Genomic DNA, 26,032 nt, shown 5'->3' with positions numbered 1-26,032 from the left:
ATACAGCGCCCCGGGGCACTGCATGTGGTGCAACTCTGGGGAGTCATCGTACTTAGCACCCAAGACTTCCTGGGCTGCCAGAAGGGAGATGTGACCGCAGAAGCAGGAGGCCACGGCTCTCGCGGGACAGAGCGCGCGCTGTGCCAGGGAAAGCCTGCTGTCAGTTCTGAGTTCTGGGAGGCAGCCTGCCCGCCAGCCCACTTCTTGGATCCTGCCTTACAATAAGGGGAAGGAAGATCGTCAGAGCAGCACCCCAGTCCTGAGGACCCTCCAGAGGAAGAGGCCCTGCCTTCCTCAAGTGAAACGTCTAACCGCAAACATATTTTCTCTATAAAATATCTGATCTCTCTGAAAGTAATAAATATTTACCATCTCCTATAACCTAGGAGCAGCAATGGGGAGGGAGGAGGAGGGAAGACCCTTTGCTGTGACTCTTGATGACAGAGTCCTAGGGACACATGCTTGGTTTTTACGTTTCCCTATGGAGCTGAGTGCAGGCAGCTGCCAGGGCTGCTCAGGCCTCCAGAAGGGCTGGCACCTCCTTTCCTAGAAGGGGGTGACTGGCTTTGGGGCTCTCACCACCATGAACAGAGAAAGATAGAGGAAGATCCCAGGAACTAGGAGACAAAGCCTGGCGGGCCTCCCCTCCTCCAGGCACCGTTTTTCCACTCTTCCTGCTCTGCACCAGTCTCTGGGCCACCAGCTGAAATGGTTGTCAAATGGCTGATGTTACTAATGACAGGTAGGCAGGGGCCAGACGCAGGCAGACCCAGGCAGGAGGAAGGGGGTGACACCCTTCATGAAGACGGCGGGTGAGCGTGTGGTGGCCCTGCTGAGGGGGTTCCACCTTCAAACCCAGAGAGCCAGTCCTCCCGGATGCGGTCGCCGGGCCTGACCGTCACCATGGAGTCTCCAGGAGGCCCAAGGCAGGGACTTCTGGGTCCCCATGGGGGACCTGTCCTCCCCTCCGCCTGGCTGGGAGCAGCATGAGGGATGGGAGCGGCTAAGGAGTGGAGGCTCTCTGTACCCCAGGGCCACAAAAAGGGCTGTACTGGCACTGGAGGGCACTTTTACTGCAGGGTTTCTACAAAGGCGTCGAATTCCCGGACGTTTTTCTCGTGCACGGCCAGCTTCTCTGGTAGCGAGTCCTGTACCAGGAGGAGAGAAGAGCTGTTTATTTGGACAGGCCGTGGAGAGGCAGCCAGCCCCACCGCCCAAGTGGGGAGGAAGCGAGACGGAGAGCTCAGCTGAGCAGGGCTGCACAGGCCAAGCGGGGGCAGGGTGGCTAAGTGGGAATGGACGAGTGGCGGTGCAGGGGAATGGCCAGCAGGGTTTGTGAGGGTTGCAGGCTTGCAAAACGGCCTAGGGAATCCGAATGTGCCACACAGTGAGACCGAAAAAGCAGACCACACCAAGAATGGAAGGACAAGCCAGGCGTGGTGGCACACGCTTGTAATCCCAGTACTTGGGAGGCTGAGACAAGAGCATCTCAGGTTCATGGTCAACTTCAGCTACTTGGTGAGACCTTATTTCAAAATAAAGAATAACAAAAACCTAGGGCTGGAGGTGTAGCTTGGAGGTAGAATGCCCCTGGATTTAATCCTCAGTGCTCTCCCCCAAAAAAGGATGGACACAGAAATCAAATGACATCCTTGGAGCTGGACGTGGTGACACACACTTGTAATCCCAGCATTTGAGAGGCTAAGACAGGAGGATTGTGGTTTGTGAGTTACTTAGTGAGGCCCTTTGCAACTCAGTGAGATCCTGTTTCAAAATAAAGAATAAGCTGGGCGTAGTGGCGCACACTTGTAATCCCCGCGCTTGGGAGGCAGAGACAGGAGAATGGCGCAGGTTCAAAGCCAGCCTTGCTGGCTTAAGAGACCCTGTTTCCAAATAAAAAAGTATAAAATAGGTCTGGGAGTGTAACCCGGAGGTAGAAGGGTTTCCAGGAACCCCAGTACCACCAAAAATAAATAAATAAGGAAAGAAAGAAAGAAAGAAAGAAAGAAAAGAAAGAAAAGAAAGAAAGAAGGAAAGAAAGAAAGAAAGAAAGAAAGAAAGAAAGAAAGAAAGAAAGAAAGGAAGGAACTACGGCTGGGGGTGTAAGCTCAGAGGTAGAATGCCCCTGGGTTCCATCCCCAGTACTGAAAAAAAAAAAAAGACCTCCTTTGCACAGATTGTACTGACACAAGGGAACTACGAGATTAGAGCTCTGTGAATTAAGAATAGTATGAAGAGTCGGGTGTGGGGTGTGGTAATCCCTCCCAAACACAAGCCAGTAATCCCAGTACTTGGGAGGCTGAGAGGATCACAGGTTTAAAGCCAACCCTGGCAGCATTATCAAGGCTCTCAGAAACCTAGTGAAACCTTGTTTCAAAACAAAGATATAAAAAGTTGGCTGGAGCTAAGCATAGTGGCGCAGGCTTGTAATCCCAGCATTTAGGAGGCTGAGACCAGAGAACCGCGGTTCACAGACAGCCTCAGCTACTTAGTGATGCCCCTTGCAACTCAGTGAGACCCTGTTTCAAAAATAAAAAGACTACGAAATAGGGCTGGGGTTGCAGCTCAGAGGTAGAATGCCCCTGGGTCCCATCCCCAGTGCCGCAAAAAAAAAAAAAAAAAAAAAAAAAAAAATATTGGCCAAGGCGCAGCTTGGAGGTGGAATACCTCTGGGGCCTGTGGCACCGCCAAGCGGCCGACTCCGAGGTCTGTGGGAGGCCTGGGCATCTGCATCTTCACACCAGCCGAGAGGCAGAGATGGAGAGGAAGAAGAAGTGGAGGGAACAGAACCATGAGAAGTCGAGTTGCCCACAGCACAAGGCATTAATAAAGACCTGGCCCTGAGCGGGATCTGCCTCCACCACTGAATGACAAGACCCCACGTGGGGCTCCACCACCACAGGCGATCTTCCCATGGGTTAAGGACATGGGACAGGCGAGAGGGCGACACTGTCCTGCCTCAGGACTCAGTGGCCTGGCTGCCCCACAGTGGGAGCAGCCTGGGTGCAGCTGTCCAGGTGGGAGGCAGCCTGGGAGCCAGTGCCAGCCAGCTCACACCGCCTGGAACTGCTGCCTTCCTGGCACCTGTCAAAGGAGAGGCAGGGGGTAGAGGATGGAGGGTTAGCTCAGAAGCCCGGCTCTGTGTCACCACAGAAGTTACCCATTCACAATGTCGGTTTTTTCTTCTGTAAACTGGGATAACAAAATCTAAAGCCGCTTGTAATCCCAATACCTGGGAGGCTGTGACAGGACGATTGCAGGTTTGAGGACAGCCTCAGCAAGTAGTAAGACTCCCATCAACCTAGGAAGACCCAGTTTCCAAATTAAAAAAAAAAAAAAAAAAAATAGCCGGGCGTGGTGGCGCACGCTTGTAATCCCCGCGCTTGGGAGGCAGAGACAGGAGGATCGCGCAGGTTTGAAGCCAGCCGCGCGCGCTGGCTTAGGAGACCCTGTTTCCAAATAAAAATAGGTCTGGGAGTGTAGCCTGGAGGTAGAAGGGCTTCCAGGAACCCCAGTACCACCAATAAATAAATAAATAAATAAATAAATAAATAAATAAATAAATAGGGCTGGGTGTGTAGCTCTGAGGTAGAATGCTTGTAGGTTCAATCCCTAGTACCAAAAAAAAAAAAAAAGAAAAAAAAAAAAAGAACAACTTCAGGGCTGTTGTAGATTCATGTGAAAGCACTTACAAGATGCTTGGCAGGGGTAGGGATGTAGTTCAGTGGTGGGGCACTTGCCTAGAGTGCACAAGGCCCTGAGTTCCATTCTCAGCACCACAGAAAAAAAAAAAATAAGAAGGAAAAGTACCAGGCTTGGCGCATGCTTGTAATCCCAGCATTCAGGAGGCTGAGACCAGAGGATCGCGGTTCACAGACAGCCTTGGCTACTTAGTGAGGCCCTGTTTCAAAATAAAGAATAAAAAAAAATAGGGCAGAGGATGTAGCTCCAAGGTCAAATGCCCCTGGGTTCCATCACCAGACGCGCAAAAAAAAAAAAGAAGGAAAAGTGTTTGGTATTCAGACAGCCCCAATAAATGTTTATAACAATAATTAATATTACTCCTATACTGTTATTACTGACCATGATTTTCTCTTTTTTTTTTTTTTTGGTGGTAGTCAGAATTGAAACCAGGGACACTGCCGCTGAGTGACGTTCTTAGCCCTTTTCTTACTCTTGAGACAGGTCTGCCAAGTTATGAGCCTGGCTTCAAGCTCGCATCCTCCTGCCTCGACCTCTGTAGTCTGGGCATGGATCTCTGTTTACTGCAAGTCAAGGGCAGCTATTTCCAGGGCTCTAATGTCCACAGAGTTGAGAGACCTTCCTCAGACAGTGAGGGTTTTTTTTTTTTTCAGTACTGGGGATGGAACCCAGAGGCATTCTACCTACAAGCAACACCCCTATTTTTTATTTTATTTTGGAAGAGGGTCTCACTGAGTTTCAAAGGCCCTCACTCACTAAGTAGCTAAGGTTATCCACGAACCATGATCTTCCTGTCTCAGCCTCCCAAATGCTGGGATTACAAGCGTGTGCCACCATGCCCGGCTCACACAGTGGGATCTTGGCATCTATCTTATGATGTAGGGCACCCCAAGTTTGTGGCTGGTGCAGGGCACTCTTCTGCCTTTCAAAGGCAGGAAATGGGAAACACCCTAGCAAGAAATGTGGCAATTACGAATTACGGTCAGCATCAGGGCAAACGAGAGCCGCTGGATAAGGGAAGGAGCTCTCTGCGGGAGGGGTGGGAGCCGTGGCCCTCTGTGCTACAGAGCTGAACACGAGAGCTGTCAGAGCAGAAGACAGCAGGTGTGGGCCTGGAGTGCAAGCGCTGAGGATGTGCACAGGAGAGGAACTGAGCTCAGCCGACTCCGGGGAGCTACTAGGCACTGTGGGCTCAGTAGAAGCCAATGCCCAGAACAAACGTCTCTTTCTTGTTAGAGGGAAGACAGGAGGTGTGGGGGTGGGAAGAAATCTCCAGGCCCAGAAAGGAGCACTGAGAGAGGATGGAGGTCAGCGTGAGCGGCAGCAGGGAAGGGCTTTCCATACCAAGTCTTCAGCCATGGACTGTGCTCCGATATCTACAGAGAGGCTGCTCAGCTGAGGGGGGTTCTGAAATTCACGATAGAAGGTCCCCAAGTCCATTGGAAGAATGTCATCTTTAGAAAAAGCCGGCTTCTGCAAAAGTAAGACAAACCCAGTTTAGCATGCTCTGGGCTATGAAGGAAAATCAGAGAGGAGATAAGCTACTATTCTTGTTTTTCATTTTGAAAATAAAAATAAAAAAAGTTGCTGAGGCTGGCCTTGAACCTATGATCCTCCTGCTTCAGCCTCTCAAGTGCTAGGATTACAGGTCTGCACCACCATGCCTGGTGGGAGAGGAATCTTTACATCTTTGTTCTTCTGGGCTACTAATCCTGAGATAACATTCCTTCTTGGCATAGGGTTAGTCCCCTTCCTTCAAGCTCCTTTCCTAAGCACAGGGCCATCCATTCCGATGTGAATCAAACCTGAGCAGACACTGCTGGAAAACCCCCATTTAGAGTTGACTTTCAACCAAAGACAGACACAAAATGTCTTGTTGTTGTGGCCTCCAAATGTCTCCCCAGCCAGGGTGCCAGGGCAGGGTGCCCCACCCCATCTGACCCCTCGGGAAGGAAACTTCTTCCAGTGCAACAGATGCTTCTGGTTCATTTTTCCTGGGCTGGCAAAGGTGAAGGGAGGTGCTGGCAACTTACGAAGTCGACCATAACGAAGTCGTCATGGGCATTGCTACTGCTGCCCCCGCTGGAGCCATCCGAGTGCAGGCTGCCCTGGAGGGGAGATGTGGTCTCTGGGGACTCTGGAGGATTCACCTGGTTCAGAATAAGGCAGAGGCAGGGGCTGAGGTGTGGACTGGAGGCATGCTACGGCTAACACCTGAAGGTCTGGGAGGGAAGCTGATGCTGGCTAGGAATCCATAAGCCAAGGGCATGGCTTACAGGCTGGGGAGGACACAATGAGGTGCCCGGAAGGAGGATGCCTCCTGCACCATCTACTGGGAACTGCAAGGCACTGGTGGGCTCACCATAGGATCAGTATCCTCCAGCTCCAAATTCTTGGGAGCAAACATGGCAAAGGGTATGTCCAAACTTGTCAGAGTTACCTAAAGAGACACCGGAGAAAAGCATTTGTGCCTGTCCCTCTCCAGAGGCTGCCAGCAGCCCTGAGGTCCAGCAAGTTCCTGCCCCTAGGCTGGCTACACTGCCCCAGCCTCCGGCCCATCACCTACATGCGCAGCATAAACAAAGCGCAGACGCCCCAGGGTCGTGGGAATGCTGCAGCAGCGGCAGAGGCCTGATTCACAAACCCCAGAACAGAGGCCCCTTCTGTGGGGCAGCTTCCCCAGGCAAGGCTGATGCAGGGGCAGGACGCAGGGGTTTGTTGTACTGGGGACTGAATTCAGGGGCATTCTGAATCTGAGCTACGCTCTCAGCCCTTTTTATTTTATTTATTTATTTATTTTTATTTTTTGCGGGCCTGGGGATAGAACACAGGGGCATTTGACCTCCTGAATGCTGGGATTACAAGCGTGCGCCACCATGCCCGGCTCCCTTTTGGTTTTTGATTTTTTGGGTGGTACTGGGGTTCCTGGAAACCCTTCTACCTCCGGGCTACACTCCCAGACCTATTTTTATACTTTATTATTATTTGGAAACAGGGTCTCTTAAGCCAGCACAGCTGGCTTTGAACCTGCGCGATCCTCCTGTCTCTGCCTCCCAAGTGCGGGGATTACAAGTGTGCACCACCACGCCCAGCTTGATTTTTTATTTTTTATTTACTTATTTTATTTTATTTTTTTATTTTTTATTTTTTTTGGTGGTGGTACTGGGGTTCCTGGAAGCCCTTCTACCTCCGGGCTACACTCCCAGACCTATTTTTACATTTTTATTTGGAAACAGAGTCTCCTAAGCCAGCGTGCGTGGCTGGCTTCGAACCTGCGCGATCCTCCTGTCTCTGCCTCTCAAGCGCGGGGATTACAAGCGTGCGCCACCATGCCCGGCTTGATTTTTTATTTTGAAACAGGATCCTACTAAGTTGTGAAGGCTGGCCTCAAACTTGAGATCCTCCTATCTGAGCTTCCAAAGTATTGGGACTGCAGATCTGTGCCAGTGGACCTGACTAAGAGCAGTGTTTTTTAATTATATGATGTTTATTATCTCTCTCCTATGCGAAGTCTAAAATCCTCAGAACAGCTTAACTTTTCTTTTTTGGTACTGGGGATTGGACCCAGGGGAATTCTACTTGCAAGTTATACCCTCAGCCCATTTTTCTTTGTTGAAACAGGGTCTTACTAGGTTACTGAGAGTCTCACTAAATTGCTGAGACTACCCTCAAACCTTTGCTCCTCCTGTCTTAGTCTCCCAAATAATGGGATCACCATGCCCAGCTAAATTTTAACATTTTTTTGTAAAAGGATCACAAGTTATTAATCTTCTTCACAAAAAACTGTACATAATTTTGCAAGGCATCTCAGTGGTTCCAGGCCATGCTGCCTGCAGGGCCTTGCTCTTAGGACCCAGACAGTCTCATAGTGGCGGTGGCAGATCACCTGGCTGATGGGTTTGTTGACAAAAGCCCCCACTTTTCGGACAAAGATGGTCTCCAGGACATCATGGGGGGAGGCCCGTCCCTCGCTGCTGTTGGACACAGTTTCGGTATCCTCACTAGAGAAGAAAGTAAAGTTGGTGTTCATTCCTAAACCACAGCAGTACGGCTTGGTTTCCCCCCTTAAGTCCACCCTCTTGCTGGGCTGCAGCCAAGGCAGATGCTGTCCCCCAGCCCCCCCAAAACACTGCACTATGTGGTCTGTCTACTCCCCCTGTCCCTGGCCTCATGACAGAAGACTGTACTTCCTGAACAACTGAAATGTATACATAATTGTGTAAAACTAATATAAATTTATATAAAATTTATTCTGGCCAGGCATGGTGGTGCATGCCTATAAATCCAGTACTTCAGAGGCTGAGACAGGAGGATCTCAGGTTTGGGGACAGCGTCAGCAACTTAAGAGAGGCCTCAGCAACCCAGAGAGACCCTGTTTCTTAACTTATTATTATTATTTTTGCGGTTCTGGAACCCAGGGACATTCGACCTCCAAGCTACACCCCTACCCTATTTTTCATTCTTTATTTTGAAACAGGGTCTCACTAAGTTGCGGAGGGCCTGAGTAGCTGAGGCTGTCCGGGAACCGTGATCCTCCAGTCTCAGCCTCCCAAATGCTGAGATTACAAGCCTGCACCACCATGCCCGGTTTATTTTTTTTAAGTGGTGTGTGTGTGTGTGTGTGTGTGTCCTTTTGGAACCGGGGATCGAACCCAGAGCACCACACCTGCAAAGTAGGCTACATCCTGGCCCTGAGAGCCCTGTTTCAAAGCAAAAAATAAAAAGGGCTAGGTCTGTAGCTCAGAAATAGAATTCCCCTGGGTTCAATCCCTAGTACCATACATTAACACAAAAATAAATAAATAAAAAATAAAAGCCAGGTATGGTGGCACACGCTTGTCATCCCAGTACTTGGGAGGCTGAGACAGGAGGATCACAAGTACATGGCTAGCCTCAGCAACCTTGTGAGGCCCTCAGCAACTTAGTGAGCCCCTGCTTCCAAATAAAGTATAACATAGGTCTGTTGCCAAATAAGAAATAAAAATAGGGCTGGGATATAACTGGGAGGTAGAATGTCCCTGGGTTCAACCTCTAGTTCCACAAAGAAAAATAAAAGAGGCCCACGCTGGAGGCCTCAGCCAGACGGAGCTCTCAGCGCCCAAATGAACAGTGCCTCTCAGTTTCCTCCCCGTCCTCGCCCTCAGACCCCACTCCTAAAGGTCTTTGAAGTAAGCCGGGCGTGGTGGTGCACGCTTGTAATCCCAGCGCCTGGGAGGCGGAGACAGGAGGATGGCGCAGGCTCGAAGCCAGCCTCAGCTACTTAGTGAGGCTCTCAGCAACTTAGTGAGCCCCTGCTTCCAAATAAAGTATAACATAGGTCTGGGAAGGTAGCCCAGAGGTAGAAAGCCCCTGGGTTCCATCCCCAGTACCACCAAAAAAGCCTTTGAAGTATCTGCACGTTCAACTGGGTATATCCTAGACTCCTTCCCCTTCCACACCCTTCCAAATCAATACTGAGTCCTGGATAACAGGGAGGTTCTAAGTGGCAGAAATGGGGGCCTATACAGTGGCTGCTAGCCCAGTGGTCATAACCTTCCGAGCTACAGAGGACCAGTAAGATCCTCTGGTCAAAACCAGGGCCCAGCCAGGAGTGGTGGCCACGCTTGTAATGCCAGCATTCGGAAGGCTGAGACCGGAGGATCACGGTTCGCAGACAGCCTCAGCTACTTAGTGAGGCCCTCTGCAACTCAGTGAGACCCAGTTTAAAAATAAAGAATAAGAAATAGGGCAGGGGGTGTAGCTCGGGGGTCGAATGCCCCTGGGTTCCATCCCCAGACCCACAAACAAACAACAACAACAAAAAAACAGGGTCCACGCCAGTCGGGGTGGCACATGCTGTAATCCCAGCACTTGGGAGGCTGAGACAGGAGGATCGAGGTTCACAAACAGCCTCAGCTACTTAGTGAGGCCCTCATGAATCAGTGAGACCCTGTTTCAAAATAAAGAATAAAAAAAACAAAACATGCTTCTAATTCCAGCATTTGGGAGGTAGAGACCTGAGAATTGAGGTTCATGGACAGCCTCAGCTACTTAGCAAAGCCCTTTGCAACTCAGTGAGACCCTGTTTAAAAAATAAAAAGACGAGCCAGGAGTGGTGGTGCTCGCTTGTAATCCAGCGCTTGGGAGGCGGAGACAGAAGGATCGCGCAGGTTCGAAGCCAGCTGCGCTGGCTTAAGAGACCCTGTTTCCAAATAAAAAAGTGTAGGTCTGGGAGTGTAGCCTGGAGGTAGAAGGGCTTCCAGGAACCCCAGTACCACTAAAATAAATAAATAAATAAATAAATAGACAAAACACTAGGGCTGAGGGTGTATCTCTGAGGTACAATGCCCCTGGGTTCCATCTGCGGCACTGGCCACAGATGTCAGGCTGCAGCGAGCACCCTGTCCTGGTCTTCAGGGAACACCAGCTACCGCACAGAAACAAGCAGCGGCGTGAGAGAAGCACACCTGCCAGCCTCTGCACTGAATGGGGATGACAAGAACGCAAACCCTGCGCTTCCTGCTGGCACAAAGCCAGGCCAGTCTCCTCAAATACCAGCTTCAGTGTAAGATCGGGTCAGGGAACTTGCACGATTGCCCACTGGGGCCAAATGCCAAGCCCGAGCTGTGGCAGGGCACGTGAAGCCCTGGCTGGCATGAACTCACCTACTGGAAGGCGTAGCAGCACAGTGGGCCCCGTCCGAAGGGGTGTGGGTCGCCAATCTCTCCTGGTCAGCTTGGGCACCGTGCACAGGCTGGTGAAGAGCAAGGGGTACCCCTCCTTCCTTCCCGGGAACCATCAGCTTTGGAGGAAAGTGGAAAACACAGTGAGCCATGGCAGTGTCCGGCACAAGGGGAGAGTCCAGCCCAGCTTGATGGCGTCTGCTTTCCAGCTTTGCCATCCAATGCCTCTGCTGGGAGGGCAGGCAGCCCTGGATCTTTCTTCTTCTGGGACATGGCCACTGGAAGGCATGCACGGCAATGGCTGCGAAGGGAGAAGGAAAGAGAGGGAGGAATCCCCTGGGCAAGTCTCTCCTTTCCTTCCTGCAGTCTAAGAGGCTCCTTCCCCTCTGAGCCCTTCAGTCCTCCAAAGTTACCAAAGAGCTCTGCTTCCTGACACTTGGTGCAATACTGTGTCTAGCGGTCCCTCAGCTGCCCCGGGCAGGGATCAGCCCTGGAGAGCCCACGGTCCGCCCATCTCCGAGGTACCTGGTGAGGGTGTGGAGCATTTAAGCCAGCAGCAAATACTACTGGAAAAGTCAGGTCAGCTGATCCAAGGCCCAGGACAGCAGGCTGATAGGAAAGGCGAGAGCTTGAGAGCTGAGCAAGAGAAAAACAAAGGGCCAGAGGAAAGGCGGAGGTGTCCAGGCAGTCCAGAGCGAGGCGGTGGCAGAGCCGGTAACAGAGCTTGGTAACAGAGCTCCGAGCTACAGGACAGGCCCGCGGGCGGGGCTGGCAGGATCCAGTTAAGACAGGACAAAGGTCTCTAGGCCGTTTTTTAGATGAAGAAACACACACTTATTTGCTCTGAGACTGGGGTCCATGGCTCTGGAGCCTCCACGGACCTCGAGTGAGCGCCCGGCTCCTCCTGGCCCTGGTGCTCTGCTAACTGCCTCCCTCAGAGCCCAGCACATCCGTGGGGCTCAACCCCGAGCACCAGGAGCCAGAGCCATCAGTTTCTCCAGTCACTCTATTTCTTCCTTGTCCTTGAGGCCCTTGAAACAGAAGCCCATCTTCTCAATCCCACCCTCCATCGCCCCTGGGGATGGGAAGGCTCCTATTCATATTGAAAAAAGAATACCAGTCTTGAATTGTTTATTTGGAAATTCTCTATAAATAACTCTGTGTACTTTTCACATCAACGGAAGGAGGAGGGGCAAACAAAAATCCCTATTTTGGGCTGCAGGGCTGTGGCCGTGTCCTGTTAAAATCAATTACCAAGCCTCAAAATAATCCCACGGAAAACTGGGGGCCGTTTAAGGAACTAGAAACTGTACTTTATCTCCACTTTTTAAATAGAAAGAAGCCATCTGGTCATATCCCCTTGTTCCCATTTTGAACTCACTTGATGGGAAAAGGCCAGTCCTGCCATGGGGACCCTCAGAGTGTCCGTCACCACAGGAGTAGGGGTCTGAAAATGTGCCTTTGTGACAGTAAACACACACTGTGCACAGACACACACAGAGAAGAAACAAGAGAAGAGAAAAGGGACTTGAGAAAGACGTGAAAAAAAATCTCTGGCAGGGCAGCAGTACGAGGCTGAGGGGCGGGACTGGGGAGTGGGCCCGCGAGAGGGCTCCACGCGGCTTCCCAAAGGGACATCCCGGAGAGCCCCTCAAAGCGACACTTTAGCCCAGAGCGCGCTCCGCATGCCTCTCTTCTTACAAGCAGTTGGAAAATCAATGTGACTCAAGCAGGATGACTTGGCAAAACAGACACCTGAACCCATTAGCGCTGCCTTAGTCAGAACAGGTGGAGGCAGCATGAGAGCGGCCACCGCAGCGCCCGCGAGCAGGGGCGAGGTGAGCGGAGAGGATGGACAGGGCTTGTCATGTGAGACGGGCTGCCTTTGTCAGGGGGCTAATCCGCAAGGACAAGCTCAAACAGCTAACGTTACTGACTACAACTTTTTTGTGTGTGGTACTGGGGATTCAACGCAGAGGGACCGAACCCAGCCTTTTTATATTTATTTTGAGACATGGTCTTGTTAAGTTGCTCAGGCTGGCCTCGAACCTGCAATCTTCCTGCCTCTGCTGCCAGAGTAGCTGGTATTACACCATGCTGGCTTGTTGGCCAGATTTTTTTTTTTTTTGTGGTACCAGGGAGTGAACCTAGGGGAATTCTACCTCTGAGCTAAATCCCCAGCCCTATTTTTACCTCTTTATTTTGAAACAAGGTCTCCCTAAATTAAAACATTCTAACCTCAACCCTGCAATCCTCCTATCTCAGCCTCCCAAGTTACTGGTACTCTACAAGGGTGCACCACCATGCCCAGCTCAGAATTTTTTTTTTTTTCCAGTACTGGGGATTGAACTCAGGGGCATCCTAACTCTGAGTATACCCCCAGCCCTGTTTTTTATTCTGAAATAGGGTTTCACTAAGTTGCAGAGGGCCTCATTAAGTTAGCTAAGGCTGGTCATAAACCTGCAAGTCTCCTATCTCAACCTCCCAAATACTGGGATTACAAACCTGCACCATCATCACATCTAGCTATTGGCCAGAATTTTAAAAACTTCTAATGCACAATTTTCTGTTGTCCCGGAAAAGATGTGTGGCTATGCAGAGGTGTGTGTGCACATGCACACATGGTTACAGTTTCTGATGGTGTGGGAGGACTTAACTGAGTAAAAGATAGGGTTCAAGCCCAGCGTGGTGGCGCACGCTTGTAATCCCAGTACTTGGGAGGCTGAGATGTGAGGACTGCAGACAGCCTCAGAAAGTAGTGAGACTCTCATCAATCTAGCAAGGGCTGATTCAAAATAAAAGCAAAATAGAGATGGAGATGTAGCTCAGAGCAGAATGTCCCTGGGTTCAATACAGAGCTAGGGTCCAGGCAGGTGTAGTGCACACTGTAATTCCAGTACTTGGTAGGCTGAGAGGAATATTGCAGGTTCAAGGTCATCCTCAGCAATTTACTAAGACCCTTACTAACTCAGAAAGGCCCTGTTTCAAAATAAAAAATAAAATCCAGGTGTGGTGGTGCACACTTGTAATCTCAGTTCTTGGGAGTCTGAGATAGGAGGATCCCAGGTTCAGCAACTTGGGGAGGCCCTCGGCAACTTAGTGAGACCCTCTTTCCAAATAAAAAATAAAATAGGGCTGGGAGTGTTGCTAAGAGGCAGAAGGCCCCTGGGTTCAATCTCTAGTACCACAAAAATAATAAATTGAAATGTAAAAAGGGCTAGGGGTTAACACAGAGGTAGAAAGCCTCTGGGTACAATCCCCAGTAGCCCCCCCCCCAAAAAAAAAAAACCCAGAAAATGTAAACTTGTGTTAATTGGCTTAGCTAATAATAAGATGTTCAAAAGAAACAATCTGGGCTCGTTTAAGGGAAAGTAGAGCCGGGCGTGGTGGCGCACACTTGTAATCCCCGCGCTTGGGAGTCGGAGACAGGAGGATTGAGCAGGTTCGAAGTCAGCCACGCTGGCTTAAGAGACCCTGTTTCCAAATAAAAATAATATAAAACCACAGAATGAATGAATGAATGAATGAATGAATGAATGAATGAATGTAGAACTGAGGTAGCTCTAGAAGAAACTAGCTAGTGTGAGCACTCAGCGAAGGAGAATCATGGCGACGACTGGCAGGAAGTACAGGGAACAGAGGCCACGAAGAGATGGAGTTGGTTGGGGGAAGGAGAAAACGTGCCCCTGAAGTTCAGTCAGGGGCTGAAGCAATCTCAGCCCTGCATCCATTACACAAGACTATAGAGATCTCGTGCTTTATCAAAACTGAGCTTGCCAAGTCAGGGCGCCTCAGTACAAAACTTAATGACTAGATAAAGAACGCAGAAAGCAGATGACTTTTACGAAAGCTACATTATTGGTTTATTTCTTTTTATTTTTTGGAGATTAACTCCAGGGGTATTTTACTTTTAAGTTACCCCCACCCCAATCCTATTTATTTTTTCTTTTTAATTTTTTTTTTGGTAGTACTGGGGATTGAACCCAGGGACATTCTACCTCTGAGCTACAGCCCCAGTCTTATTTTGTCTTGTTATTTTATTTTGAAACAGTGTCTCACTAACTTGCTGAGGCTGGCCCTGAACTTGCGATACTCCTGTCTCAGCCTTCCAAGTACTGGGATTACAAACCTGCACTACTATATTGAGTTAATTTTTCTTTTTGAGAAAAGGGCCTCAATTAGCCGGGTGTGGTGGCACACACTTGGAATCCCAGCATTTGGGCAGTTGAGACAGGAGAATCACGGTTCTCGGATAGCCTCAGCTACTTAGTGAGGCCCTCCGCAACTTAGTGAGACCCCCTTTCAAAATAAAGAATAAAAAATAGGGCACGGGATGTAGCTTGGAGGTAGAATGCCCCTGGGATCCATCCCCAGACCTGCAAAAATAAATAAAGATCTCACCAGGAAGGTAAAGGCTAAATATAATCCTCTGGGTTAAGAATGTTTATAGATTAGAAATAAAGCAATATTATCTTTTATATAAAGCTGTCAGTTTTCAAAATAACGCCCTTAAAACAATCATCACCACCATAAAAGGGATTGCAGCTAAATTGGACACCATTCCATAGGCCCATACGGCCATAAACACACACATGCACACACACTATTCTAAAACTGACCTCACACTGGCAAAGTGACCATTGATAATCCCCAAGATAGACACACACACCAGCATTCGGGAGTAAAATCAGCAGTCCAGATCTGTCCCCTACCTGGGATGGAGGGGAGGTGGAAAAAGAGGTGGTGCACACTTCTTGAGAGTCTTCTACTGATGGATATGTTACTCCTGCATCCTCACCAGTAGTTCTAAAGTGAGGGCAAAAGAAACAATAAATTTTATGGTGACAGCAGTTCACAATACTAGATAGCAACATGAGAACAATTTGCCCAGGAGATTCCACAAATTACTGACACTGTTTTGGGAGAGAAGGGGGAAGAGTCCTGAGGATTGAAAGGGCCTGGCATATACTAGGCAAGTGGTCTACCACTGAGCTACAATCCCAGAACTTTTTTTTATTTTATTTTTTCAGTTCTAGGGATTGAATCCAGGGACATTCTACCTTGAGCTACACCCTCAGCCCTGTATTTTATTTTTTTGCAGGTCTGGGGATGGAACCCAGAGGCCTTTGACCTCCGAGATACACCCCCTGCCCTATTTTTTATTCTTTATTTTGAAACAGGGTCTCACTGAGTTGCGAAGGGCTTCACTAAGTAGCTGAGGCTGTCCGCGAACTGTGATCCTCCGGTCTCAGCCTAACAAATCCCGGGATTACAAGCGTGCGCCACCATGCCCGGCTTATTTTATTCTTTATTTTAAAACAAAGTCTCATTAAGTTGGAGTGCCTAAGTAGCTGAGGCTGGCCTCAAACTTGTGATCCTTCCATTTCAACCTTCCAAGTACCAGGATTATAAGTGTGTGCCACCACACCTGGCTATCCCCAAGCACTTTTAGTTTTATATTGAGACAGGGCCTAAGTTGCTCAGGCTGGTCTTGAGCGTGTGATCCTCCTGAGTAGATGGGATTACAGGTATGTGTCACACTGTACCAAGGAAATAAATGACTGGTACTCGTGTATTCACAAAGTAATTTGCTACAGAGAAAGTTGTATTACTACCATCAAGATCCAAAGTGGCCCATAATTTTCTGAGACATTCTACATCGCCCGAGTCCTGGTGTACCTATTAGTCAGCAGTAAGAAGGGAAATTAGTTCCTCAACTTTGTCCATGAGGCAAGCAGATGCTTTTCCTAGCTGCAATTTGGGGGAGCACCTTTCAAATGCTCACCTGTAATTGCAGGGGTGCATGGGAGAAGAGCTGGAATAGGGACGGTCCACAAAGTGATCAATGATAATCCCCATGATAGGCGGGGTCCTCTCAAATTGCCTATAACACAATAAGCAGATTGCAGTATTTGTTAGAATGCCTTCTTAGCCCCCTTGAAGTCCTCAGAGGGCTCTTCACTTCCTATCTTGGCTGAAACTACTACCACCTTAATGATCACAATCACTAAACATAAACCACAAGCTTTATGCTGGACAAGTTGGCTCTGAAACACTCAAATTCTCAAATTTTCCAATCTGACACTTGTGCGCACACATGCACGCTCTCTCTCTCTTCTCCCCACCCCCCTCAATTTTTTTTCTCCCAAAGGGGCTGTCTTTTAGCTATACCAAAGCTAATCTTGGTCGTGGAGTTTGGGGATGGGTAGCTTTAGCATCCTTGGGACAGTTCTTTTGAATTTCAAGGTTCCTCCTCACCTGGTGGACATGAATGCCAGGTTAATTCTGTAAGCACAAGAAAGAGTGATGGTACCAACAGGAGTGCCCACTGTCCCAACACGAACTGTCTGGAAGCCTAGAAGAGAGAAATCATTAGCTTGTTTCCAGAGAATGCCGGCCCTGTCCCTCTCTGCTTTCCCTGAATCATTATCCACTGAGCAGCTAGAGCACAGCAGCCTTGCTCTAGCCTCGCCAGCCTCAGATGGCGTCTGCCTGAATGGGTGCTGTGCTTTCCCTATTCAGTTTATACTATACTCGCCCGATAACTGGCAAAGAAAACAGCACCCTATTTCCAGGTAAAACTACATTCAAAAAGACTTTTAAAAAATACCAATTTCCCGCTGGGCGTGGTGGCGCACACTTGTAATCCCCTTGCTTGGGAGGAGGAGACAGGAGGATTGTGCAGGTTCGAAGCCAGCTGTGCTGGCTTAAGAGACCCTGTTTCCAAATAAAAATATAAAAAATAGGTCTGGGAGTGTAGCCTGGAGGCAGAAGGGCTTCCAGGAACCCCAGTACCACAAAAAACAAACAAACCAATTTCCTGGAATTTCTGGGGGAAATTATCTCTAGCAACTCCTTGGTCACTTACTGCCTTTTATCTTTTCCTTACTTGTATTATATTGAGATTATAAGCCATGTATTATCATAGGTAGAAACCACACCCATCTCTGAATTCAGATGAGATCGGGAGAGTTCAGGGTGGTATGGTTGTAGATTCTGAATTCAGAAGAGCTCTTAACACTACAAATGTTTTTCAACCAGATGCATACCTTCTCCTAAGCCATTCAGTTGAACTTCCCCAAAATATATCCTATAGGAAGAAAGAAAAAGAAATGTTACTTGATTATTTAACTCAGGGCCTCTATAGCCTAAACAGCTAGAGAGAAAACAAGCCCTTATTTCCTTACCTGTATGCTCTTGATGGAGCATTAATGCTACTAATGAGTTCAATGAAGGTAGAATGTCCCGGGGATCAATCTCCAGTACCACAAAACATAAAAATGTGAAAGGGCGAGGGGTATAATTTGGAGGAGAATGACTCTGGGTTCGAACAGCAGAACCAGCTGGGCATGATGGCGCTTGTCTGTAATCTTAGTACTTGGGAGGATGAAAAAGAAGGATCTCAGGTTCAAGGACAGCCTCAGCAGTTAGAAATTCTCAGAAGCCTAGGGAGACCCTGTTTCAAAATGAAAATTAAAACAGGCTGCGGATATAGCTCAGAGACAGAATGCCTCTGGGTTCAATCCTCAATACCACTAAAAAATAAAAGCCATGCCTACTTGTAAAAGAGGATAAGTAAATGAAACTGGGAGTCCTACTAGAAGGAACTAGATTTTGATGAGTGGCCTTCGATTATAGGGGACTCTCCTTGCTCATTATGCGTCATTCCAAACTAAATGGGTTAAGAAAGAAGAATCTTAGAGCCGGGTGTGGTGGTGCACGCTTGTAAGATTGTAATCCCAGCATTCGGGAGGCAGAGACCGGAGGATCGCGGTTCGCAGACAGCCTCAGCTACTTAGTGAGGCCCTCTACAACTCAGTGAGACCCGGTTTCAAAATAAAGAATAAAAAACAGGGCAGGGGGTGTAGCTCGGAGGTCAAATGCCCCTGGGTTCCATCCTCAGACCCGCCAAAAAAAAAAAAAAAAAAAAAAGAAAAAGAAAAAGAAAAATCTTAGTCCAGTGTGGTGGTGTATGCCTATAATCCCTATAATCCCAGTACCTTGGAGGCTGAGACAGGAAGGTAGCAGGTTCAAGGCCAGCCTTAGTAACTTAGCAAGACTCTCATCAATTTAAGGAGTCCTCGTTTCAAAACAAAAAATAAGCCGAGAGTGGTGGCCCATGCTTGTGTTTGTAATCCCAGCATTGGGGCGGGGGAAGGGGGCTGAGACCAGAGGATCGAGGTTCACTGACAGTCTCAGCTACTTAGTGAGGCCCTCTGCAACTTAGTAAGACCTTGTTTCAAAATAAAGAATAAAAAATTGGGCAGGGGTGTAGCTCGAAGGTCAAATGCCCCTGGGTTCCATCCCCAAACCCGCAAAAATAAATAAATAAATAAATAAATAAATAAATAAATAAATAAATAAATAAATGTAAAATGGGCTGAGGGTGTAATTGGAGGTGGAATACCCCTGGGTTACATCCCTAATAAAACACACACACATACACACACACACAGAGAAAAAAGCCAAAGTACCAATAATCAACCATTTGTCTAGAACAAAACCACAGATTACCTGTCATTAAACACGCAATGTGAAGAGGCTTATGAATGAATCAGAAGATTGCTGTGTACCTGTACAATATGACATATTCATGCCCTTGTTTTCGGGAAAGTCTGTAGGCTGGTGTCACCCTCGTTATAGCAAGAAGAGACTTTAGCAGCAGTGACAGTCTGTTGTACACCGTGTAGGAAACTTTGATTTCTTTATCACACCTGAGGAGTACACAAATGCTGTCAGCGTTTCCTTATTTAAGTGCTAGAACAGTACAAATTCATTATGACAACACATTCTGAATTAAAGGTGGAAATAGAGTTTGTTTTGGTCAATAGCTATTCAAGTTAGCCAATTTTACTTTCCAAAAAGGGACCCCATATATATATATATTTGGTACTGGGGATGGAACCCAGGAGCATTCTACCTCCGAGCTACACCCCCAGCCCTATTTTTTATTCTTTACTTTGAAATAGGGTCTTACTGGGTTGCAAAGGGCCTCACCAAGTAGCTGAGGCTGTTCGTGAATCACAATCCTCCTGTCTCAGCCTCCCAAATGCTGAGATTACAAGTATGCAACACCACGCCAGGCTTTTATTTCTATTTTTTTTTTTTTTGGTGGTACTAGGGATGAAACCCAGGGGCATTCAACTTCCAAGCTACAACTTCTGGCCTATTTTTTATTCTTTATTTTGAAACAGGGTCTCACTAAGTTGTAGAGGGCCTCACCGAGTAGCTGAGGCTGTCCATGAACCACGATCCTCTGGTCTCAGCCTTCCAAATGCTGGGATTACATGTGTGTGCTACCACACCCAGCTCTTTTTTCTAGTTTTGAAGTGGTTATTTTTCTATAAAATAAAGTATCATAGCCAGGTGTGGTGACGTACACTTGTAATTCCAGTACTTGGGAGGCTGAGACAGAAGGATTATAAATTCAAGGCCTGCCTCAGTTACTCAGTGAAGCCCTCTGCAACTTAGTAAGACCCTTGTTTCAAAAATAAAGAATCAAAAATAAGGCTGGGAGTGTATAGCTTGGAGGTAGAATGTCCCTGGGTTCAATCCCAGTACTGCAAAAACAAAACAAAAAATAAGCGTGCAACCATGTATATCCACAATGTATACATAATTTCAAGGTACTATTTTTTTTTTTTTTGCAGTACTGGGGATGGAACCCAGGGGCATTCTACCTCTGAGCTATACCCCTAGCCCTATATTTTATTCTTTACTTTGAAACAGGGTCTCACTGAGTTGCAAAGGGCCTCACTAAGTAGCTGAGTTGAGAACCATGATCCTCCTGTATCAGCCTCCCAAAACCTGAGTATTACACGTGTGTGCCACCACACCCGGCTATTCACTGAGACATTCTTTTGATGGGCTGGTATTTCCTCAATTTTGTTATATATTCTTCTTGAAAACTGAAGCTTCAGGCAGGAGGTAAACTAACCTGCCTAGAAAGAAAAAAATAGGGGGAGGGTAGCACGCATTTCCAATCCAGGCCCAACAGTGTGAGGAAAGGAGCTGTGCTGTGCGGGAGCGCTCCCTGGACCACTGCCACCCAGAACACAGACAAAACAGAGGAATCATGTTACGCCAGCTCCAGGGTTTTCGCCAGAGAACTCGCTGTACCCTGGGAAAACAACAAATCCTTTTCAGCTCTCTCTGCTGCTCCTTTCCTGTGGTTTGAGGCCCTCTGAAGGCCACGCCCTCTGAGGGTCATCTCCCTGCCTGGGCTGGAAGCCAAGCATGAAGCCCAGTGTAGCAAAGACCCAGGGCTGCGCTCAGTCAGAATGCCCCCAGCCCTGCGTTCACATGACGTCACCTGCTTCAGCCTCAGCCACCCCGAGCAGGAGCTGGGACATCACTTACTTTTCATTCATTTCAAGACACCAAATTTCCAGCTCCATAGAGTCTCCCTAGAAAGGACAATTGAGAAACATTTCAGGGTTTTTAATTATAACCCACTACATAGTCACTACAGAAATACTAGAAGGTGCAGGTAAACCAAACAGAAAAGAAAAACAAATTAACTACAATAAAAACCAGCTACTATGCATGCTATTTTTATCACTTGGGTTTTTTTTTTTCCTCCTTAATAAATACGTAAGGGAATTTTCCTTTTAATAACAAACCCCGCATCACTTTTTTGTGTGTGGTACTGAGGATTGAACCCAGGGAAATTCTAACTCGGAGCTATACCTCTCCATTTTATTAAATTTTGAAACGGGGTCTCAGTAAATTGCTGAGACTGGCTGCAAACTTGCAGTCTTCCTGTCTCAGCCTCCAGGTACTAGAATTATAAGCGTATGCCACCATGCCCGGTTCACATCACTCTTTTCTTTGTGGTGCTGAGGATTTGCAAGCTAGGTAAGTGCTCTATCCCTGAGTCACACCCCTCAGTTCCCTACCATATTCCTTATCACATTTTTTTGTTTGTCTGTTTTTGTGGTACTGGGGATGGAACCCAGGGGCATTCTACCTCCAAGCTACCCCCTCAGCCCTATTTTTTATTCTTTATTTTGAAACAGGGTCTCACTGAGTTGCGGAGGGCCTCACTAAATAGCTGAGGCTGTTTGCAAACCGCGATCCTCCCGTCTCAGCTTCCCAAATGCTGGGATTACAAGTGTGCACCACCACGCCTGGCTTTTTTTTTTTTTTTTTTTTTTTGGTATTGGAGTGTGAACCCAGGGGGCATTTTACCTCTAAGGTAGAACTATTTTATTTTTTATTTTGAAACAACAGGGACTCACTAAGTTGTAGAGGGCTTTGCTAAATTGTTGAGGCTGGCTGCAAAAATGCCATCCTCCCTTCTCAACCTCCCAAGTACTGGGATTGCAGGCATGCATTACCACGCCTGGGTTACAGGTGTGTACCTTATAGTATTTCACCATATAATTATCATTTTATCCAAAGAGCCCCCCTATTTTTGGACATATAGGTTGTTTCTAACATTGTACTACTACAAACAACATAGTGATAAACATCATTGAGACATAAACTTTGTATACATTCGCAATTAATTGCTTCAGACAAACTTTCAGAATTAAAACTGCTGGATCAGAAATTCCATGCTTTTGAGGTTTTTTTTTTTTTTTTGGCCATACTGGGAATTGAACCTAGGAGCATTCTACCTCAAGCTATGCCCTCAGACCTATTTTTTATTCTTTAATTTGAAACAGGGTTTCACTAAGTTGCAGAGGCTTTTAAGACTTTTGATAAATATTTTTAGAAAAACTGACACTTTTTAAGTGATGGAAATAGGCTTTCCCTCCAATTGGAATTATTTTCCAATAAGGAAAATTTTTAGATGACATCCACATTTTAGGAAAGCTTATTAACAATTGTCTTACTTAAGTGTCTCTTAGCTGTCTGATTATCTTTAGCCAAATTATTCAGCCTCTCTGTGTATTATCCTGAACAGACTTCACCTAGTAAGTGGGAAAGAAAAAAGACTAAAAGCTAGGATTCTCTATCTTGTAATATTCCTGTGTGTGACTTAAAAGAAAGATAGTGTTGGGTGGTGTACACTTGTAATTCCAGCACTTGGGAGGCTGGGATTACACAAGTTTGAAGCCAGCCTCAGCTACTTAGTGAGGCTCTCAGCAACTTAGTGAAACCCTGTTTCCAAATAAAGTATAAAATAGGTCTAGGAGTATAGCCCGAAGGTAGAAAAGCCCCTGGATTCTACCCCTAGTACCACACAAAAAAAAAAGAAAGAAAGAAAAAAAGAAACAAGAGTCTTGCTATCTTGCAGAGGCCTGCAAGTTAACCTAAGTTGTGGAGGGTGGTCACAAACCTGTGATCCTCCTGTCTCAGCCAAGTACTGGGATTACAAATATGCGCCACTGAGCCCAACTTGCCAGTAACCTTTTTATTAATCAATTGGAAGAGGGCCTTCTCTTAGATGTAGGAGTAGGCTTGGGTTAGTCTATAGAGAACTGATTTTTTACTTACTCTAGTTCAGATTCATATATGTAACCTTAACACATATCCTTCTTATCATACTATTTTGTTTCGAGACAGTGTCTTGCTTTGTTACCCAGGCAACTTAATGATACCCTATCTCAAAATACAAAAATAAAAAAGGGCCAGGGGTGTGGCTGAATGGCAGAGTGCTTGCCTAGCATATGCAAGGCCCCGGGCTCAATCCCCAGTATACAGACAAGAACAGTGTTTGCCTCAATTCTAATGTGGATTAAGGTGAACAAACACAGTTTTATAAACTCACATTGTAGCAAGTTATACTCTAGAAGCAAATATAAACAAAACCATACTAAGTCTAAAGGCGGAAGTTATCTCTCCTCTGAAAAGGGGGAGTTATCAAAGGCAAGGGGGCTGAAGGAGGAGATACACCATGAAGGTGAAGGCAATGAGCCTGTTCCATGTTGCTGAAATAATAAATGCAAAAATCATAACCAGTTCAGAGACAGAGTGCTTGCCTAGCATATGTGAGGCCTTGGTTCTATCCCCAACAATGCAAAACAAAACAAAACAAACACAAAAACACCCCATGGCTCCTGCAGAAAATGATGAGAAGTTCAGAGACGGAAGGGGCAGGAATAATGTGGAGAAATGAGCTGGAACCACAGGACAGCATCCTGGTCAGCCCTTACCTCTGAGGTCTTGAGTGAGATCTCCACACACATAGAGCGCCCAACAGCAGGCAGCTGCCCCGCCAGTGCCTTCTTTGCCTCATGTGTAACCTCGGGGATGTCTTTGATTGCCAAGTTAAACTAGAAAATAAAAATAAAAGGGACGACTGTGTGAAACGCCCTCAATGGGAACATAAAGCGGGATGTTGAGTATCTGGGAGGAACCTCATTCACTTCTCCCTTCCCCTAAGACAAGGCTTGCATCAAAGCCCCAAGTCTCCGGTTGAAAAGGTTAACATCTATTCCAAAGATTAGGAGATATTATGTCTGTCTTCTAAGGACTAAGCTCTTCATCTGTCAAAGTAGAGAGTCAAGTATGTTCCTTATTACAATAAGGAATATACTTTCCAATCTAGTAGATTGAATGGAATTAGATATCTTACTGTTATGATTTAATGATACTATAAATAATATGCCTTATTATTGCACCTGAGAACTTTACTTTCATTCCCTCTGACAAACTACACAGTATACGGACCCCCTAGCAAACAACAGGAATTTTACCCAGTCTGATCCCGTTGGGGAAGAAGATGAGCGAGTGCAGATCTTTTCACCAAGTCGAGCCTGGACGATCACTTGGACAGTCTGAAAAGAAACATGAAAGGATGAAAAGTCTTAAGCTGACTCGGCTCCTTACCAATGCTAAATCCCTACCAATTAGCCAGACATGGTGGTGCGTGCCCATAGCCCCAGGACTATGGAGGCTGAGACGGGCGGATCACAGGTTCAAGGACAGCCTCAGCAAGTAGGAAGACTCGCATCAACCCAGCGAGGTCCTCTCATCAACCCAGTTTCAAAAATAAAAATAAGCCTGGCGTGGTGGCGCACGCTTATAATCCCAGCATTTGGGAGGCTGAGACCGGAGGATTGTGGTTTGCAAATAGCCCTCCGCAACTCAGTGAGACCCTGTTTCAAAATAAAGAATAAAACGTCGGGCAGGGGGTGTAGCTCAGAGGTCAAATGCCTCTGGGTTCCATCCCCAGACCTGCAAAATAAATAAATAAATAAATAAATAAATATAGAATAAAATAGGGCTGAGGTAGAATGCCCCTGGGTTCAATCCCAGTACCACACATACATTAAAAAAAATAAAAAGACTAATGCAGGATGCTGTCCTGTCTCAGGAGGCTGAGACAGGAGGATCGCACAGGTTCGAAGCCAGCCTCAGCTGGCTTAAGAGATCCTGTTTCCAAATAAAAATGTAAAATAGGTCTGAGAGTGTAGCCCGGATGTAGAAGGCCCCTGGGTTCCATCCCCAGTACCACCAAAAAAACAAACAATAACAACAACAACAACAAAAAAAAACAACTACATTGGGAAGTGGAAACAGAAGGATCATGGTTCATGGACAGCCTCAGCTGCTTAGCGAGGCCCAGGCGGAGACAGGAGGATCGCGCAGGTTCGAAGCCAGCCTGTTTCCAAATTAAAATATAAAAAATAGGGCTGGGGTATAGCTCAGAGGTAGAATTTTCCTGGGTTCAATCCCCACTACCAAAAACAGTCAATCAAACAAAAAAAGACACACAAAAAGTGATCTTGTAAACATTCCTGGGGGCAGAATGTCAACCAATGAGAGGAATTTCATTTTGGGACTTGGAATCTGTAACATTCTCACATGGCAGAGGGAAAGCTGCACGTGGTGGTTATGACGTTCAGAAAGAAGTCCAACTGTGGGTTTAAATATTCACTGTCCCAAATGTATGCCATCATAGTAGATTTAAAACAAGAATTCCACAATTATTCATATCGTGTGGTCCATATGGCAAGAGTCTTCCACATAATTTACATCCAGAATCGACAGCCTGGGTTGTTCTGGCATAGCAGTTGTTGAGATGAGGGAGCAATACAGGTGGAGATGATTTTTCGATTTAGGCCAAGACAGCATCCCTTCGAAAGTCACTTCTAATTCTCCATTTACCAAGAAGAGGAACAATAAATGAAATCTGGACATCTGAGTGTTGACTGAAGCTTAGAGAAAGATATCCCAAATGCTGCCCATTCCAGTTCAGTCTTTGTTCCCACCCCAAGGGAACATACTGTGCCAAAAACTGGGCATAACGATTTGACATTTCTACAAACAGCCTTGCGAAAAAAATTTTTGAACAAGTAGCTGTGGAAAATTGGAAGGTAGTTTTTAGTTACACCCCCAATCCCACCCCCATACTTCACAGTTTAGTTTACAACAGACAGAAGCAGCCCTTAAAATGGGCAAGCTGCAAGCTGTTTGCTACATTTCCAAGCAGGTTCTCTAAAGGGAGAAGTATGGAAGTTATTTTCACCAGTCCCCAGCTCAAGAGAAAGGATAGATTACCTTGAGGGCAAAAAACTTAATGAACTTGTCCAGGTCCTTTCTGTCCTGGGAATTGAGATCAGTTTCCATTGCCTACGGGAATCTATAACAACAACAATAAAAACAAAGTGAGGAAAAATGTGACCAATACCTTTAAAAAGGGATTGTTACACCAAAGCATACAGACAGTGGTCGACTAGCTATACGATGGCCATGCAGAAATGGGAGGGGAAAAA

The 26,032-nt window shown here is 46.9% G+C and overlaps 1 protein-coding gene across 9 annotated transcripts; it reads right to left on the bottom strand.

Annotated features, from left to right (window-relative positions):
- Nucleotides 1-1,070: 1,070 nt before the first annotated feature.
- On the bottom strand, nt 1,071-25,886 carry ATG13 (autophagy related 13; the record flags this gene model as incomplete). 9 transcript variants are annotated; one of them, XM_080711689.1, is made up of 17 exons in its annotated part: nt 1,071-1,148; nt 5,047-5,175; nt 5,736-5,852; nt 6,065-6,142; nt 7,589-7,703; nt 10,347-10,483; nt 10,890-11,000; nt 11,746-11,844; nt 15,077-15,170; nt 16,150-16,248; nt 16,623-16,719; nt 17,414-17,454; nt 18,938-19,078; nt 20,724-20,770; nt 23,468-23,587; nt 24,011-24,091; nt 25,818-25,886. In XM_080711689.1, 17 exons carry the CDS (start codon nt 25,884-25,886, stop codon nt 1,071-1,073), a joined length of 1,653 nt encoding a protein of 550 aa, XP_080567815.1. The 9 variants fall into 9 exon arrangements, with proteins under 9 accessions (XP_080567815.1, XP_080567816.1, XP_080567817.1 ...); XM_080711690.1 differs by having other exon boundaries at nt 10,890-10,973; XM_080711691.1 differs by lacking the exon at nt 6,065-6,142.
- Between the last annotated feature and the right edge of the window lie 146 nt (nt 25,887-26,032).

Source organism: Muscardinus avellanarius (assembly GCF_963383645.1).
Source record: "Muscardinus avellanarius genome assembly, chromosome: 1".
Classification (NCBI taxonomy): domain Eukaryota; kingdom Metazoa; phylum Chordata; class Mammalia; order Rodentia; family Gliridae; genus Muscardinus; species Muscardinus avellanarius.
Note: the sequence above shows the minus strand (reverse complement) of the source record. Positions and strands in the feature narration are given on the sequence as shown.